The sequence below is a fragment of the Pterocles gutturalis genome, unplaced genomic scaffold (assembly GCF_000699245.1).
Source record: "Pterocles gutturalis isolate BGI_N339 unplaced genomic scaffold, ASM69924v1 scaffold34016, whole genome shotgun sequence".
Lineage (NCBI taxonomy): Eukaryota > Metazoa > Chordata > Aves > Pterocliformes > Pteroclidae > Pterocles > Pterocles gutturalis.
Window position 1 is genome coordinate 14,866 of NW_010098938.1, and position 18,742 is coordinate 33,607.

Below are 18,742 nucleotides of genomic sequence, written 5' to 3' on the forward strand. Positions count from 1 at the left end.
TGATGCTGTTTCTTTAATAAAAATACTATTACTTTTTTTAGCGCTCGATGTCTCGTGTATCAGTGCCTAGTGAAGTGACCCTCATGTGATCAGCTTGTTTATAAGTAAGAAATGAAAGAACTGAAAGTTTCATCTCCTTTCAAGGAAATACCTTAATATGGATATTTGTCATCTAATGTGTGAGAGATCGCCTGTAGTTCATCCCTATGAAAGGCAGTGTAAGAACTGGTAGCCAACTGGACTGCTGATTTGGGGCAGGAAATGTACTCCAACTCATAAGTTATCCCAGCAGATGAGATCTAATGGTACTGATCTAACTGAAATGTTTTGGCAAAAGCTAAACTTATGAGTACCTGGGACTATAAGTCCTCCTACAGTAAGCTCCACAGCAGTTTTGAGGATCTTTCTTCTTGAGCATTTATTTTTTTAAATTAAAAAAACTTTGGGATTTGCTCTCATGCTTTCTGCTTTTTCTGTTTGGTTTGGTTTTGTTTTTTTTAAGTTTGCTTTATTAGAAAAACAGGACTGTGCACGCCTAGTAGATCCATTAGCTACCACACTTTTTAAATTGTTTTATTTCAAGTCCAATAGATACTTCATCTTTGTACCTTACCAAAAAAAATAAATACTACCATAGTACCTCTTGCCTCTGAAATATGTCTTTGTAAAATTATGAACAAGAGATATTTATATTGAAGTCACTGTAAAAATTACTGCAGTGGTAGGAAGATCTATGCAATTATCCTGCTACAGCATCTGCATTTTAATTTGACTTTCAGCAGCTAAAGATTGTTTTATTTTAACATTAGGGTCTTGAAAATTAATAGATGAAGCTTCAGCAATTTTTCTTTAACTGCAGTCAAGAAGGCTGAGGTCAATCTTGAAATAGACGTAAGGATAGTATTCTTGATTACTCAGTTGTAAACCTGGGATGTCCATGCCAGGCTGCAAAAGGAAACAGTATGACTTTAGTACCAGTAAACAAACTGTTGCACAGTTCCAAGTGGATTGCTTTTGCACTCCTTCCACGAGTGGAATGGAGTTTTGTATTTGCTGTGCTTAAAATGAGGAATTCACCACTGAGAATGTGGTGTTTGCTTGGTGTTTTCAGGCTGCTTTATGCAGTTAGCATTGAGAATTCATGCTTGGTTGCAATTTTATGAACGTGTGGCATTTTTTTGTGTGCTCCAGCTCTAGAGCAACTAATTTCTTTCTCCTCCATTCATGCGCTGGGAATCTTATGCTTGCTAGTTTTAGGCTGTGTAAACACCTCCTGGTTTATCCTAATTGGTTTATCCTAAATTGTTTGTGCACTTGATATGGGGAGGAAGAAAGCAAGTACTGCTGCTTGCTGAAGTCCTACGTTGAGGTATTTAGTCAATGACAGCCTTTTACAGGGGTGGAGGTTGTCACAGTCCTAGCATTTAGTTCTGAGTTCCTTTTTCTTGCTTGTGTTGATCTGAACATTTATAGAAGACTTGAAGCTTTTTACATAGATCTGCTCAATTACATCAGTTCCTCTATTTCAGTCTGGTAGCTGTAAACATCAGATGCTTCAACAGAAAATGTAATCTATGCATCTCCATTATAATCTGAGCCTACCTGCTACCTACTCTAATTCAGTCTGTCACCACCAGAGATTAGGGCTGCATCCAAGGATCCCAGCATTGCAAGCTGTGAGGAGATGCTTGCTCTAACCCCTGGACTGTGAAAGTGTTCATTTGGCTAAACTAAGAGAAGTTACAGCATGTGCACTCATAGTCCAAATACATACGTCCATTATGCTGGCTGCTGCGACTTCATCCAGGTGTTTGAAGACCACGTTTAGGACATCTCTCAGGCGTTTTACAGACTTCCTGTTTGGCTGCAGCAGCATTGCTTGGAAATTCACTGGGAGGCCGTACCTTGAAACACACCAACATACAGGATGATCTGCTGGGAAGGGGCACACCTTTCCGCTCCTGCCCTTCTCCTTCTTCAGTCTCCTGGCATGTGAGCTGATTGTGCATGGCAGAAACAATCTCAGTGGTGGTGTGCTGCCTTCTTATCTGAGAGTCAACTAAATAGGGTCTTTCTGTTTTCTGTTTTAAGTGCCACCAAAGAACTGTTTTTCATCAACTTCATATGTCACCTCTTTTGTAGTTATCTGTATTGTCTCCTGTGAGCTTGTGAAGCATGGTGTGTAAGGGATGTTCCCTCCCATGAAGGAACTGCCCCAGGAAGAGCGCTGTACATTCTGAGTTCTACAGGAATCTCTGCTGACACTGCATGTATATCCACTTACCTCAGGACAGATTCAACAAAAACTCTCAAGGCTTTCACATGAATCCAAGCCACAAACGCTTCACTGAAGTTCACTTTCAGCCAGCGCAGTAAAGGGCCCTATGAGAACAGACAGAGCGGTATTGTGACCCCCTCCCTGTGTGAGGCAGCTCCTTAGCTAACACCGCTGAAGCCGTCATGGGCTGCTGAGATGACTCTCGGGCAGCCTGCTGGTGGCTCCCAGTTTATCAGGAACTCAGGTGACCTTGGGCAAATTATCTATCCTGTGCCTCAGTTTTCTGGGCTAAATGGAGCTCACAGGTGTCTGTTGGAACCATAAAGCCATTTCTGAGTGAGAGGTGCTTAGGCATGCTGCTAGCAAAGGCTGTCGTCATGTGGGCATCAACTTGATGTGCTACTTACATACTGCTGTTTCTTATCAGAAGCTAATTTCATCAGCTCTTCCTTTTCACATTTGAGTTCCTTCTCATCAAAATAAAATTCTCGAACCATGAACCTACAATTGAATGATATTTATTCTCACAAGCCATAGTCCAAGCAATATGCACATTCCTTTCTTTTGTCTCTGGAGAAGCAGGTAGGGGATGTTTCAAAGTTGCTAGCCACCTAACCACTTAAACTACGTGGAGGGTGGGAGTTGAAGTCATGCCCAGAAAGCAGGCTTCCTGCTGTCAGTAGCATGAGAGCAGGAAGGACAATTCCAAGATCTGTAGTTTGGTGCTAAAAGAACACGATCACTGTATCTGCTGCCACACGTCCTTCCCACCCTGCCTTCTCAGTGGCTTTGGGGCCAGCAGCAGCCCAATTAGTACAGAAGTCCTAAAACCCAAGGATGAATTCAGCTGTACTGCACACAGAACAAGCTTCACCTTATCCACCTCATCTGCTTGCTGCCTGCCCTGCCTAGCAATCAGCGCTTCTCACCTGTTCTCCCTGGCTTTAGCCTTGAAGTCATCCATCACTTTTCTAAATAGGGTCACGGTGAAGAGTCCTCCCTCTGCATCCTCAGCAATCATTCTGTGGGAGGGAAATCCACTGCTGTGATTTCATATGGCAAGTCCCTCTTGCCTTCTTTACCACCTTCTTCTGCAGTTCTTTTTTCTGTTTATGATACTGAACAACACCCTGCTTTTCAAGAACTGCTGGGACTGAAATAGGGAACAAAGACTTTACCAGCACTGGCCACACTATTTCCAGTGTAAAACTCCCATGAGTTAAGCTCCTGAACCCATCGCAGTACACACACATTCTGCCTGCCTGATATTTCCGTTTCCTGGTAACGGTCCCCCACTTTCCATGCACTTGTTTTTTGTGATAGGCAGTAGGAAACAGCTTTCTTCTTTCTCTGTGCTTTCTGCTTCTTCTATTTCAGATAATAGCACTGTCACCTTTTGTGCCCTGGATTGGAGATCATGGTCTGCATGAGCTGCGTGGTGGAATATTTCATTCCTAGAAAGGACTTTTTGCTCCAGGTGAAAGGATAAGTTAATATGGCATTGGCTAATGTAAATGATAGTACACTGAATCATCCTATTCTACAGCAGGAAGCAAGTAAAGATGCAAAGATAGCCTCTGATCTTTGTAAAAAGTAGTTTCCATAAAGTTGTATGTGATTGCACATGTCTGAATTATGCCTGGATTACTGTAACAAATTGTTTTACACAAAAAGCAAAGGCCCTGGTTGAAAGTAGAAAGAACCACATTATTGGAAAAGGGGACAACAAGCTAATCATAAAAAATAATTTTTTTTTCTTTCATCTACACTTCCCTTCAAGAGAGTAATTTCTGATTTCAATTGAGAATGAGATTGGGCAAATCTATATGTTAACATGAAGCCCATGCATTAGACAAGTGGTTCCTTCCAGGATCCAGCAATTTGAGGGGCTGAGGTATGGCAGGGATCTCTGAAACAAATAGGGACCTTAATCTGGAATTTCACTTACTTGGTGGAGCGAGGCACTACCATATCAGAGAGGGATTCATAGGTCTTCTGCCACTGGACATAGCTTGACCTTTGAGCAACAAAAAACAAAGCACAGTAAATAGGTACTATATACTACAAAGCAAATGTGTTGATAAATACAGTTAATGAAGCTCATGGCTTAGAAGGCTTGGAGCTCTTCGTGCTGGGCTATGTGATTAAGATACCTTGAGTCTCTCCTATCCTTTCCTCTCCTAGTCATCATCTAGGGAGATGTTTCCCTCAATGCTGCACCCTCAATCCTCACTTTGGGTTTTGGCATGAGGAAGGGCATAAAGCAGGAAGCTGACGGTGGGAAGAACATGGTTTTGGCACATACTTCCAGGCTGCCACACAGTGTCCTGTGCTGCAGTACCCTTGCACAAGCTGATCCATGGCTTAGGTGTGGTACGTCTGCTACGTGCAATCCCAGAGCGGATCTGGTGCTACACTGCAAACATGGCAAGTGCCAGCACTGGGAGAAAGTGGTCAAGGGGGTGCTAAGAATTTGCAAAGGGAGAAGTCTGTTTATAGGGGGAATCTGAAAATAAACTCAACAAAATTATCTCGGATAGCTTTTGGTAACATGGTTTTCACAGACAGAAAAGTGATGGTTCTGTATGTGTGCGTTGGGACAGGGCTATACAGAGAGGAAAAGTTTTGTGTAGGCTTCTGAGAAGGACATCGCGTAACTTCACAAGTGATGGTGATGGCAGTGGTATGGCCAGTGGAGGCCTTGTGAGTTTGATATGCCTAATTCCTTCTATTAAATGGCTAAGCTCCAGTAAGAAGCTGGTTTTGTCTTTTTTTTTTTTTTTTAAATTCCTACTATTCCTGCCAAGAGGCTGTTTGAGAACCCACCCTGTAACTATCAAAAGCCCACATCCCATTTCTGTCCTGCTCTGAGTTCAGAGCAGTCTTTGTCTCTTTCTTTTGTGCCAACACCACCCTTTGCAGAAACTGGTTTTTCTCTTTGATAGCAGCTCCACCCATGCCCCAGCCACAGCGCAGATGAGCTGCCCCAACCTGACCCAGCGTCGCCTGGATCCAGCTCTTAAGCCTGACACTCAGTGCCACACTGAGCGCGTGTGCGTGCACTATTGCCTTACTTTGGCACCACGACGAGCAGTGTGATAAGATACTCAGAATTCAGGACAAAGTCTTCTTTATGCACAATGTCTGCTAGGGTCCGAGTCAGCAGATTTCCCCTATGGTGAACAAGACAAAGAAAAAATTACAGTAGCAGAAACCCTGCAGCAGCACACTGAGGTTGAGCCCGAGTGAGTATCTTCCTTGGGTAGAGGCTGGTTCCCAGGCAGGCTGCCAGCCTGGCTGCAGTGCCAGGAAGGCGAGGACCTGTGTCCTGTGCCCAAAGCAAGGAGACTGAGTAGAAAATATGACCATGTATTGGGCAAGGGCTTGTACAGCATCATCTAAGTTACTCTAAATTTATTACTTACTGGAATTTACTATTCTCTCAAGTGATAACCCCAGAGAAAATCCAGGAATCAGCACTGACATAGGTAGAGACCATAAGCAGCTGAAGAGAGGAGAAGCCCTGACAGATCATCACCTGGACTAACAGAATGAAACAAAGAAAAGAAAAATGTTAAGTGGGATGTGCTGGTGAGATAGGCACAGCAGGGAAGGAGAATAGATGCCTTTGCCTGGAATACTGTAAAGCCAACTTTCTGAACAGCATTTGCAGAGCTCCCATAGGAAACAGCTCTGTCTTGCAAAGCAATCTACTGTCTGACCCAGCTGATCTAATTTCTGACTCCCTGAAACCTCATCAGAACAATACAGTGCATTTGTTTTTGCCTCTTTCCCAAGACTGTCTATTCACACTGCCAATAAAATCCTATTAGGAACCACAGTCTCCCTGAGCTGATTTTGACACATGCTGACCGCACCAGCTCCCCCTCCCCAGCTTTCACTGGGTCTGTAGGTGCCCAGCATGCCCCAAAGCCAGATAAATTTCTTCCCACCAGAACCCATGTGGTCCACAGCACAGCAATGGGTGTGAGCATTCACTATCCTTGGTTCAGCCATGCAGCGTTCAAGATGCAGACTGGCATGAGCTATACTTACACGGTTTTTTTCTCCAGGTTTTGCAAATTTCCTTTAATGTTGTTGTATGCAGCTGATCGGGTCTTTAGGTCTGCTTCTATTTGAGTCACTTGCTAAAATAAAGCAAGAAAAGTTAGTCAACTCAGTGCTTGAGGTGTTGTTCTCACCTCCCTCCTGGTACCTCTGCACCTTAACACGAGGACACAGCCCCTCGAAAAACCACCTGACTGCAGCCAAGAAGGAGCCGGTATCAGAGCTCCCCTGTGGCAAAGGCCCGAGCCAGTATGAGAGCACCCCTGTGGCAAAGGCCCCTGCAGAAAGCAGGCTTCAGTTAGGTGTTCTTGTGTGCGTTATAGCTGTACCTGAGGAGCAAATTCACGGTTTCATTTGTTACCTATATTGAACAACACATCACACCTTCCTGAAGGGACTGACAGTGTAAGTAATTCATCCAGCCTGCAATGTGTTTGATTTAATGACAGGACAACAATTTCACAAAAGAACTCCAAAATGGAGAATAATATGGCAGTATATAAAAACGATAAAATATTACAATGAAGGGGACTAAAGTCCAGAAAGCACGCCAAATCTGATAAAGTGCCACATACTTACAGACTGGATAGGTTTAAATATATATAAATAAACTATTACAATGATGGGGACTAAAGTGCAGAAAGCATATCAATGCACTCTAGTAAATCTGATAAAGTGCCACATATTTACAGACTGGATAGGTTTAAATATATATATATCATTATTATATAGTAGGAATTAAAATAATAACAACTGCTTCAGTACAAGGTGCGTGCTTCTGAGCCTGTTCCCGCCCAAACCAAAGGCAAAGCTCTCACTGACTGCCACGAGAGGAGGGACCAAAAATTGCCAAAAGACATGCTCCCCCATGCTGACATCTTCTTAAAATTTGGAGTGCAATTTACCTTTGCTAATGCTTCTGATATATTCTTCAGTGGCTGCTTTATGGGATATTTGGCCATGTCCCACTCAAACCGTGTCAGGTAGCTAATTAGATCAACTGAAAGTGCAAAGAGATGCATTAAAGCAGACAGCTTACCAGATGCCAGGTCAAAGTCTGGGTAGCAGTCCCCAGCTATAGCCCAGCATAACTTGGACTAATATTAGAGATGGGAGTGAACCAGAAGCCCACCTCTGAATCCCCATAGAAATGTGATCTAGAACAAATTTTAATAAATCATATGCACAATCTAATCATCTTTCTAAACATCCTCAAACTTAGAAGTTGAACCACGAATCTTTTCTGTGTTACACCTAACAGTACAGAACAAGCTTTACTGTAAAATTAGCTGTATTAGCAGGATCCAGCAATGTACGGCCGTTCTTCTCCAGAGTAGAAACAGCCTCATGTAACATATCTCAATCTTCATGATTGCAATATGCCTGAATTTAATCCCAGGAAGAGCTATCAGAAAAACACTGGCCCAGGACCAGCAGTAATACTCAGGGTTGTTGAGAGTTTGATCAAAGATATAAAGAGTATAGCTGATATTACTTCCCTGTGATTCAGTGAAGGAACCAAACCAATTCAGGTGTGATGAGGAATTCCTCATTGACTTTGCACTCAGAGCTCCCCATGTCCCACAAAGCCATACAGTGTTTCTCTAAGTGGATAAATCCAGGCACAGCATCCAACAACAGAAACTCACAGCAAGACCCTGTGCATGCAGTCCCACTAAACAAGGCACCCTTGTACCACGAGGAGCCAGAATCGAGAGGAGATGACACAAATGACAGCCAGCTCCTAGAACAGGATCATGCTGTTTCACTCTGTTTGAAGACCAAGGCTCCTGAACATTAGAAAACATTAAGGCTTGGTACATTACGGTACCAAATAAGGAATTCTCCTCTAGCAGCTCATGAACTCAGACAGCTCTTTGCCTGAGTCCTGAGAGCCCTTAGGATAACTAAGGACATCCTACACTCCTACATAGTGTTCTTGGTTAACTTTACAGGATGGGATAAAGTCAGGCATCCTGCCACAACAAGCAGAGGGGCTGGGACTGTCCCCTGGCAGGTTCAGGAGGCTGGAGGAAGGCAGCAAGCAGGGTCTCAATATCTAGACAAAGAAGTCAGAGGCACTGTCACCTGCAGGGTGGATTTCTTTCCAGACCAGGAGGGTAAGCATGGAGAATATCTGGGAAGTTGATGTGGGGAGATGGGGAGCAAAACAAGCTCAAGGTGCCAAGTAAAAGGAGGTGCCTGCTGGGGCCATTCAGTGCTCTTTGCTGCCTTGTCCAGAGAGTTAATTCAGTCCCACAGCAAGGTCTGAGCACAGATTTCGTGTGCGCTGGACTTCCAGGGTGTGGGGAAAATTTTATGAACTGAGACACGTAAGAAGGAATGTGAAAAGTTGTGTAATTGCCATACTGCCAGGCTGAGATATCTTGTGTGATATCGAAAACCCTTGGCAGGAGAGCGCTATCCTTTCCATGGGCTTCTCTCACCCCACAACAGAGTCAGTTTACCCTATTACATTTCCAAAGCATGGAAAGTCTTCTGTTAGGAGGAAATAGGCTTCTTAGCAAGGAATAAACTGCTCAGGAGGCAGAGAGCACTGGCATGACCATGTTCTCCCCCTGCTTCTAAAACCACGGCTGTGTAAAGCATTTCCTGCTTGTGATATGCTACAATTCCCTTTATTACACAAACACACATTTTCCTTCTATATGAGACATCTCCACGTGGCTGCTTCCAACTGTTGCCCACTGGAAAGTAGTGTGTGTATTCACTTAACTAAAAGTGCTGTATTTTCTAGTACTTTGCATTTTTCTTCACAAATATAATTAAACAATTATTAGACACACAGATACCATCTTCATCAGTTCATGGACCAAACTGCTGTCAGGAATATACACAACTGAGCTAAAATCAGAAAACTTGTATAGTGTAACCTAAAACAAAATTTGAGTTGGGGTGGTCTGAAACAGGACCATGCAGCAAGAAGTCATGTCTTATAATTTTGTTTCTGATTTCATGACCTCAAGGAAGTCTTGAACTTTAGGGTCCTTCAGATAATCAGAAAAGAGAGGAGGAAGAATTTTTACAGCAAAGTTGCTGCTGCTTATGAAGAATGACACTGGAATGTATTAGGGGAATCCTCGTACACTAAAGCTGACTGAATTTTTTAAGATGCAATCAATTAGCTTGGAAAAGTTAATGTCTTAGTTTAACATGATTTGTTCAGATGACCAAATCTAAACAGAGGACAGAAATTAGTAACACATAGAAGCAATTTCCACATCCTTCTATTACAACACATGCAGAGCTTATAGTAAAGGAAAATGGGGTAAAAAGAGGAAACAAAGTGAACAAGTGAAACCTGTTGTTTCTCAAGTCATAGGGATATCGTGATCAAGCTACGAGGTTGTTACTTGAGAAATCCATCGTAACCTGATCACTGTATCTCTACAACCAGACCAAGACTTGTCTCTAGCACTAATACACACAAATGCATGCTTGTAACATCACTGCAATCGTCAATCCTCAACATACTTTTTAGACATTTCATTTTATCCTTTACCCCTGAAACACAATAACTGGGATTATTGTATTTGTCAAGTGGTTGCACTGATCAGATGTCAGCCTTATTTCATTCAAGAAGGACATTTCTAAAAGAACTTCCTCCCCATCCTTTACTCATACAGATCTGAAGTCAGTCAAAGGTGTGATGGAGCGTGCACTGTTAGTTTATTCATCTGGCAGTTAATAGTGTCACTCACAAGCCTGTAAGCAGCATGTGTAACACATCCAACCTCACTGTGTCCAGGAGAGCTGGGGAGATATTTGCCCTGAAACACAGTCAGGGTCTAACAAAACATGCAGAATCTAGGAGCCATCAGTTCCTAAATGTTAATTTTGTCCTTGACATAGGCTCCCTTTAGGGCCTTGAGTATCATACTAGATCATAAAGTGGGAAATCCCTTCATAGAGGTTATAAAAACACATTGACTACTTAGGGAGGATGCAGGGGAGCATACAGTAAGGCAGTGGGCTCCCACAGCCCTCTGGCATGTCAGAAGAGCCCTGGCCATTGCTGCCTGCTCTCCTCTGCTGCACAAGTGCTGCCAGCCAGGGCAGGACACCGCTGGAGGACATTTCCACCTCACTGCGTCCTGCTGGCCCTGGCATGACCTTGGGAGGGCAGCCCTGCCTCTATGATTTGGAGCTGTTGCCTCACACCTGTGATGTCAGAAATCCACAGCTAGCCAGGTGATCTATCCCAGCACTGGAGACACAAATCACTAACAGATCACTGACAGATGTCATGCAGCCATACAGAATGAGATTGAGCTGCCTGTAAGAGATCAAGCCCATACAGGGCTCAGAAATGTGCTAGGTCATCTTAGGAGTGAAGAAGAATGTCTCGTGCTTTCCTCTTCACTCCTCAGCGCTGGGGTTAGAAACTAGTTCAGTACTAGACACTGAACACTCTTCTGGAAGCAAAGCTGGTGCTGGATAACGCTTCTGCTATCTCTGAGAAAAATGGGAGCAGGCTAGACGTGTTCTTAAAAAATGTTTCTGATGATTGTCCTTTCTAATGTGTGAGTGTTTCAATTACACATGTTCACATTCTGAACCAAACAAAAGCAGCATCAATGTATTAAAAAAGCCACAGTCACAGCACCTACCTCCATTGGCCAGAAGATTTTCCTGGACTTTATCTTTTGAGTCTTCCATAACTTCTCCTATGTACTGGGCTATTTTCTTTATTACGCTTAGGTGTAACAAGAGAAGCTTCGTTAGTGAAGAAACAAAATGAATATAAAACAGTTGCCACAATGATCCGATAAACATGGAGATGCCCAAACAAAACACTTCTGAAGCAAGGTGGGCTAATTTGCAATTCAAATTATGATAAGCAACCTATGGCACATTGCAGAACTAAATGCCTTATTTTAAATACACTGATCTCTGCAAACACATAGATAATATCATCTCCCCAGTGCTCTAGACTTCCAGACAATCAAGATTCGGTCTTCTGTACACTCATGCTACTCATAGCAGAAATCAGAAGGCAAGAAACCCATGTTTAAGACTCTAAGGTGATGGACGGACAAGAGGCTCTACATACAGACCAACTCTGTCTGAAAATCTGTTCCATGTGATGCTAAATAAATCCTTAGGGCTTGCCCAGATAAGGTTCTTACAAAGTATTCAGGGGAAAACGACAATGTTCTCTTGCTCGACAGGGAGAGCATGGTGGACAAGACACTCCTTTAAGGTGTGGGAGAACTAGATTAAAATCCTCCTTCTGGCCGATTCAGAGCAGCAATTTGAACAGAGCCCCTTCTAGAGAACATTATCTCCACACAGCTGCTTATTTTTTGATCATTTTGAAAAAATGGATTCATCAAGTCCCTACAGCAGTAGATCCCCCTGGCCCTAGTCAAAGTACCTATGTCATACAGGACAAGAGCCTTTCTGGTTGTTCTAGTTTAGTTCTGTACTCAGAAGTATTCACAGAATTTGGCCTTCAGCTCCCTAGCTGTTCCAGGCTGACTACACCTTGGGGAGGGGAAAAAAAAAAAAAAAAAAGGCAACAGCTAAAAAGTAACTGCCTAATCATGACATTGGCAAAGACATGAAGTTGACACGATCCTTGGCATGGTGACATGGAGTGGAGCATAATGGCAGGCTTCTTCTCCCTTTCTTTCCTTACAGAGGGGAGACAACTACAGCTGCAGATGAGCTGAGACTGAAAGTGCACCTGCAGTGTTTGGACAATGTGTTTTGTGACATCCTGTGGCTTTCAAGAGTTCAGGAAAGGGACTTCAGGCCAGGTGCAGATACCATGAGAGCATCAGAGAAAAGGATTTTCTTTGATGTGCTGCAAAGCAGATATTGGGCCATTTAAAAGTAGTAATTTGTAGAAGTAACGATTCCCTTTATCTTCATTCCTGAGAGGAAACTCAGTCTTCGGAAAGGTTTTCCAGTCCTGTGATGGCGAGGAAAAAACGGTGATTGCTGATGCTGCCAAGAATGCAGCAGTCAGAATTGCTGCTGTTTGGTGGTCGTTAAGCCTGCAGAAGAGAAGACCTTATTGCAGCCTGTCAATATATAAAGGGGGTTTATAAGAAAGATGGAGAGAGACTTTCTACCAGGACCTACAGTGACAGGACAAAGGGCAATAGTTTTAAACTGCAAGAGGGTAGATTTAGATTGGACATAAGGAAGAAATTATTTATGATGAGGTTGCTGAGGCACTGGAACAGGTTGCCCAGGGAAGCTGTGGATGCCCCATCCCTGGAGGTGTTCAAGGCCAGGCTGGATGAGGCTTTGAGCAACCTGGGCTAGTGGAAAGTGTCCCTGCCTATGGCTGGGGGACTGGACTAAATGACCTTTAAAGGTCCTTTCCAACCATTGTTCTCATGACCCTGGCCAAGCGCAGTTCAGAGTGCCTGTAAAAGACATGTGCCCCATTGTGCTTTAGTTCACAGCCCCCTTAGGGCTGTGCAGGTTTCCACCATCCCCTGACCCGAAGCCAGATGAGCGTTGCTGAACACTGCGTGTTGCCCACACTCAGGCTGTGGGGAGCGTGTGGGATCCACACAGCAGTTCCCCATCAGCTGCCCCCTTGCCAAGCACTTCTGTAATTTTCAGTTTGTAGACACAGCTGGTTTTCAGCCCCTTCACAATGTCCAGGGAGCCCAAAGGAACTTGGAACAAGGCAGGACTACAGCCCAGCTGGTAAGAACAGTAGAGCAGGAGGCTAAGGGCATAACAGAGAAAGCAGCCAACAGGAAACTGTAGAAACCAGTAGCTTTTCCAAGAGGCCTAAGCTGCTTTTGTTACAGCTGAGTGCAGCTAGGGGCTAACGTGATAGCTGGGAGACAGTTAGTTCTGGTCTCTCTCCATAGGTATAGACGGTGGGACAGGTCTTTGCTGCCCAGGCAGGCTCCCTTCCAGCCCACACGCCCCAAGGTCCCTGCAGGCAGGATGTATACACTGGACCAGAGCACCATTCTCCAGTCCTGGCTTAGTCTCTGTGCCTTGCCTTGCTTCCTGTGAAATGCAAGTGGGATTCACTCATCCAATACATTCCCCATGCAAAGACAGAACACACACCCTGTGTACCACTGATGCCTAAGGCAAGTGAGAGGAACCTGACTCCCGGAGGAACCCCATCAAATATAGCGACATCCAACAGCGAGCAGCTTTCACATCTAACCCTTAAACCTCTGCCCTTAGGTGAGATGAATCCCACCTTGAGGAAATATCATGCTCAAATGATGCATTATAAAAGGAAAAGGTTTTCAGCTAAACTGCCTCAAGAAGTAGTAATAAAAATGTGTAGAGAATAACTCCATTTAGCCTATTGTTATGGCTTGGAAGACTCTCGCATTTTGCTTCTGAAATTGCTGCAGTGTCGCTACTGCAAAAGTCTAACCCTCTTTAAATGATACTGTATATTAAAGGGTGCTACCAGCTAGGCCTCCAAAATACTGCAGGGAGCAGAAGCCCTGCAATCTGAGCCCACTGCAGAATGCTCCACCGACTGAGGATGCAGGAGAACCCCCAGGTAAGAGTGACCAAGGGGATCATCAGCTTGAGAACTCCACGCTAGCACACGGTGACATGGAAAAACACTCTGCCTCCCTGTGTAAATAAATAATAAAAGTATGTGGAAACAATACTTGCCCCTTCTCTGCTGTCCTGGCAGGAGGCAGCGCTGACAGGTTTGTGCTGCCTGGCTTTGCCGGGGGTTGTGTTTATCTAGCAACAACAGCTCTTTCAGAGGAGCAGGAACATAAATGCTCAGGTCATTTGAACAGGCTGGTAACCCTCTGGATGCCATTCACTTCAACAAAGTGCAAGTGCTTGGTGCAACTGAATCACAATATAGACTCAAAACCCTGGACATTTATTTAATGCAAAATGCCTTTGTCTGTCCTTGTGGCACTTTATCTGTGTCGATTATTCTCTGCTATTACTCTACGCTAATGCATTTTTCTTATAACACATTTCTTATTTTTAAATCTCATTGTCCCTTCTTGTTTACCTAGCTGGATAGGCAGACAAGGAGAATAAGAAGAGTCCTTACCCCAGTAGCTTGTGGTGGAAGGGCCTCACTGACCCCTTTGCTCCATGCCTACAGCATGTCATAGGGTAAGTGTCATTATTGGCATTAAAGGGACAACTAGTGGAGTAAACTGGCATTCACCTTGAACAAGGAGATGTACCATGTTGTCAAGACATAGGTAACAGAAGGAGACAGTGAGCCTAGAAAGCTCATACTGACACTTCACTTAAAGTTACCCTCCATAATCTTACACGGATCCTACAGGAGGAAGTCCTAAATCCTCACAAAGCTGGGAATTAGCTAAGCCCTTCTGAAAATCAGCGCTGCATGATTTTTGGCAGCCCTCAAACCCAGATCACACAGTTGCTTACCTATCTGCTGCCCTGACTAGAGACACCTTCCATTAGAACAAATAGCAGGTATTGGCACTGTCTCTCCCCAAATTTGTCCCCATCCCCATTTCAGGAAGCATCTCTGCAATACAAACCAGAGGCCTGAACATGTTTACAAAGAATTTGGGGCACTTTTTTGGCAAGGTCACAATGGAGAAAGTTTTTTTGATTAATTAAGTATTAAGTTGTTCTGTGCTGCTCAAAATCCTGAAAAAAGCAATATGGCTTAGTTTTAGGTAGCCCTGTGAGGAGCAGAGAGTTGGACTTGAGGATTCTTACGTGTCCCTTCCATCTTGAGATATTCTGTGATTCTAAAAAGATCAACGATGTGTGCAACCCAGAGTGATCAAATTTAATAAACTTAATACAGCCCTGCTTTAGCATCAGTAAAGTAAGAAAAAAAAATCCTACAGAGAAATGTATTCTAGTAGATTTACTTTTGCCCAAACTGCCTAGCATGGATGTGAACAGTTTATATCAGTGTTTCCGGATGCATTTGCAACTGCCAGACAAAATCCACGAAAGTACCAAGCATCTTTAGACAAGCAAATCCTTATCAGTCCTGTCTGGGGGAAAAAAGGCAAAAAGCTAACACATACCTCTGTGAACAAGACCACAACTTTATGTGAGGTATGCTTCCAAAGCAAAAAAACCCTCTCAAAAGCAAACAAACAAATAAACAAAAACCAACCAAACAAAAAAACCTATAATCTTGTAACTTCATTGCCTCAACAACAAAGTCTGCTTTGTGCCATGAAGTATCTTACAGCCCGACTTTTTCAGAGCTTGCTATACTTATTATTCTTTGTGCACACATGTCAGTTTGGCCCAAAAGGCTATCTGGGCAAGGATCAGTAAGGAGATCACGTCAGTCTTTGCATAACTAGGTTTCATAGAATGTGAGTCAATATTCTGATTTTCAAGGAGTTTACAAGTCTGAGAGGGAGAGCTCCAGATTTCATTCAGAATAACTTATTCCTTATAATTCCTATATCTGGTTGAAGAAGGGCAGAAGGCTCAAGAGAAATATTATGGGAAAATAAGATGAGGGAGGGCTTCATATTCTTCAAATGCTGTTTTATGAAGTTAAGTTGCTGGATGGGGAGGGATTATGTTCTTTAAAAAAAAAAAAAAAAAAAAAAAGGAGCCTTTTTTATCAGTTTCCCTTTGAGAAACAGCCTCCCTTGCACGGCCACTCAAACAGATTGCTGTGCAGACAAAACTACCACTGACTTAATTCATACAAATTTAAAGGAATGGTCCTGTCTTTGTGATGACTCCATGACAATCAACACAAGGGTTAAACAAAGCTTATCCACTTTAGTCCAGTTGTAGTCCAGGCTGAACTGAGTCAGACCGAGGTGAACACAAGGACATACTGTCCCATAAAAGCAATGTCTGTTTCTCATTTGTAGGTAGTAAATAAGATCTATTTTACCTTTCAGCAAAGCTATCAAGTTTTCCCAACTCATCTGACAGACCAAGAAGAGCATCCAATGTCCCCACCTGTGCAAAAGATGAGAAGTAGGTGAAAGATGCACAAGTCTGTCTAAGGCTTCTGTTGGCAGAGTTTTAGGGACACCGACTTGTGTTTAGCACTTATGAATTCAATAGTTTGGCCAAACTTCATTTACTTAGTGGACCTAGGACATAAAAAGCCTTTTCCAATAAAGGAAAGAACGTATGTGTAGTCTCAAGATTACACGTCAGTGTCTTCCTTCCTGTTTTCATTCCCGTATCATCCAGTAGCATAGACTGGTCATTTACATGATAAAATAGTGACTAGAAATGCACACAATATACATACAAACAAATCTTAGGTATTGAGTGAACCAAAGGAAGCAGCAGTTATTCAAAAAGGTGTCTCTGTGTTCTTTGCTATTACCAAAGACTAAGGCTCTCACAAAGCCATTTCCTCCAAGAGCAATATCTGCTTTTTGTATGACTCTATCACAGTCATAATCTTGTGTCTACGGCATTGCAACATATTGCTGAACCTTTTCTTGTAATGTTGCCGGTTCAACATTATGAAGGGTCAAGCTGAAGGAGAAGAAACAAATTTTACATGGAACAACTAGCAGAATATTAATGGGCTGGTTGCATCTTCAGCAAATGCTTTATTTCCTTTAGCATTAGCAGACTCGCACCAACACTGGAAGGTTAAATCCCACAGATGGTAAAAATCACATCAACCTCAGGTGCATGTGCAAAAAGCAACAGTCCCAGTCTGAAACACTCATGTGACAATTCAGCAGGTTATTACTTGAGAACAGGCCATGCTCCCCTTTCACTTGTACCCTTATGTAACTGGGATAGCTCAAGTTATAATTGTTAACAATCTTTTTGGATTAAAGCCAGATCCTGGATGTAGCTTTGTTAAGTGATGGGTGATAGCAGCTCCCCAAGGAACCACATTCTATATCTGTGGTAGCTCCATTGACTTTAATGCAGCATATTTGCATTTTTCATGGCCTCAAGTAAAATAAAAATAAGGTGCAGATCTTATAAAATAAGGATTAAATAATGAAAAGGTATTTAAAATCATGGATTAATACTCTTCCTATTCATATGATGATTTGAAGCTGTGTCATGTAGCTGAATATACACACCCATCCATTTCACAAGGAGTAATGTGCATTATAGCACTGTTTTCTCTATCAGCAGACTTACTGGCATAGTTCCAGACATTCTGCAATCCAAGACGTACAATGCTGTATGACTTTCATGACTGGGAGCAAATGGTACATTGAATGCCATCGATCAGTTTTTTAACTCATCTCACTCATCTTCCCTCCCTGTACATATATTCTTCCAGTGTGAAGGTCAGCTTCTTTTCTCTCTGATCAGTTTTCAGTTGACTGAACACAACTCATCCCCCAACTTCAATCTTCTTCTACTCTCTGTATATTATCCCAAAAGATAAATCCCACATTTATCCCAGAATTCTTTAGCCTTGGCTAATGCTGCTGTATCACCCATACACAAACCCCTTCCTCATTTACCTTTAAGTCTGGAATATGGAATTTGCTGTTGCTGGACAGGTTGGATTTAGACGTCACGGTGTTCATTCGCTCCCATGCCTGCAGATTTGTTTTATCTCCTGGGGCGGAAATTAGCCAGAACTCCGACATGATCCAATATTTTCCCTTCGCTCCTGGTCACTGTAAAAAAACAAAGCAGGTTAAGTGGCTAGAATAGCACTGCACCAAACACACTCTTCCCTAAGAACAGAAAAAGTTAGAACAGATTAATGATTTTTTTTCAGAAACATGAGGTCAGTGACTCAGTCCTGTGTCTCAGGTTGAAATGGAACATGACCTTCTCCAGAATGTCACGGAAAGAGCGTGGCCGTTCCTCCTTTCTCAGGGTTGTTCGAGCCAGTTTCTGAGTGAAGAAACAAAGCTTCTTCCTCCCCTTTTCCCTTCCAGCCTGTTCCATTCCCCTGGCACTGTAGGTCCAGTCTCCATTGTGGAGTCTGGAGATATCACTAAACTATCCAAACGTAATTAAAGATTTCTGCTTGATAAATATTCTCTTTCAAATTTTTGGACACTTGTAGGCAAAAGTGAAAGCAAGATGTGAAAAGACCTCTGCCCAACCTATAGGCTGTGAAAGATGCCACTGGTAAGAGCGAATATTACTTTCCCCTGTGTTTTATCTTCCCAGGTTGGCTAGGAAGGAGCCAGAGAAAGGCAAGCGGCGGCATACAGAGACGATATCAGCAGAGCAACATAGAGATAACAGTCGCGAGAATCCACAGAGTGTTAACTGAACAGACCAGGGCAGGACAGCGGGAAGCACCGGGCTCTCCCGAAGGAAGGGATCACGCACATCTCCCGCAGCCTCCCCCGCCGCACGCCCTTGCTCTCGGGGAAGATTTGACACTTGCCCCTCACGCACGCCCGACGTGTCCCCGCGGTGCCCGGCTGCTGCCCAGGGGCCAGAGCATCCTCGGGGGCGCGGGCGCTGCCCGACCGTCGG

At 43.4% G+C, this 18,742-nt stretch overlaps 1 protein-coding gene across 1 annotated transcript; it reads right to left on the bottom strand.

Annotated features, from left to right (window-relative positions):
• Window positions 1-849: 849 nt before the first annotated feature.
• ATP6V1C2 (ATPase, H+ transporting, lysosomal 42kDa, V1 subunit C2) lies at window positions 850-18,140 on the bottom strand. The gene is made up of 12 exons (XM_010074862.1): window positions 17,764-18,140; window positions 16,200-16,267; window positions 10,978-11,063; window positions 7,252-7,346; window positions 6,335-6,426; window positions 5,353-5,451; window positions 4,227-4,295; window positions 3,208-3,300; window positions 2,686-2,779; window positions 2,285-2,382; window positions 1,775-1,904; window positions 850-945 (listed from the first exon to the last, which is right to left on the bottom strand). The coding sequence occupies exons 1-12, from the start codon at window positions 17,890-17,892 to the stop codon at window positions 850-852; spliced, it is 1,149 nt and encodes a 382-aa protein (XP_010073164.1). The 5' UTR covers window positions 17,893-18,140.
• Window positions 18,141-18,742: the final 602 nt, after the last annotated feature.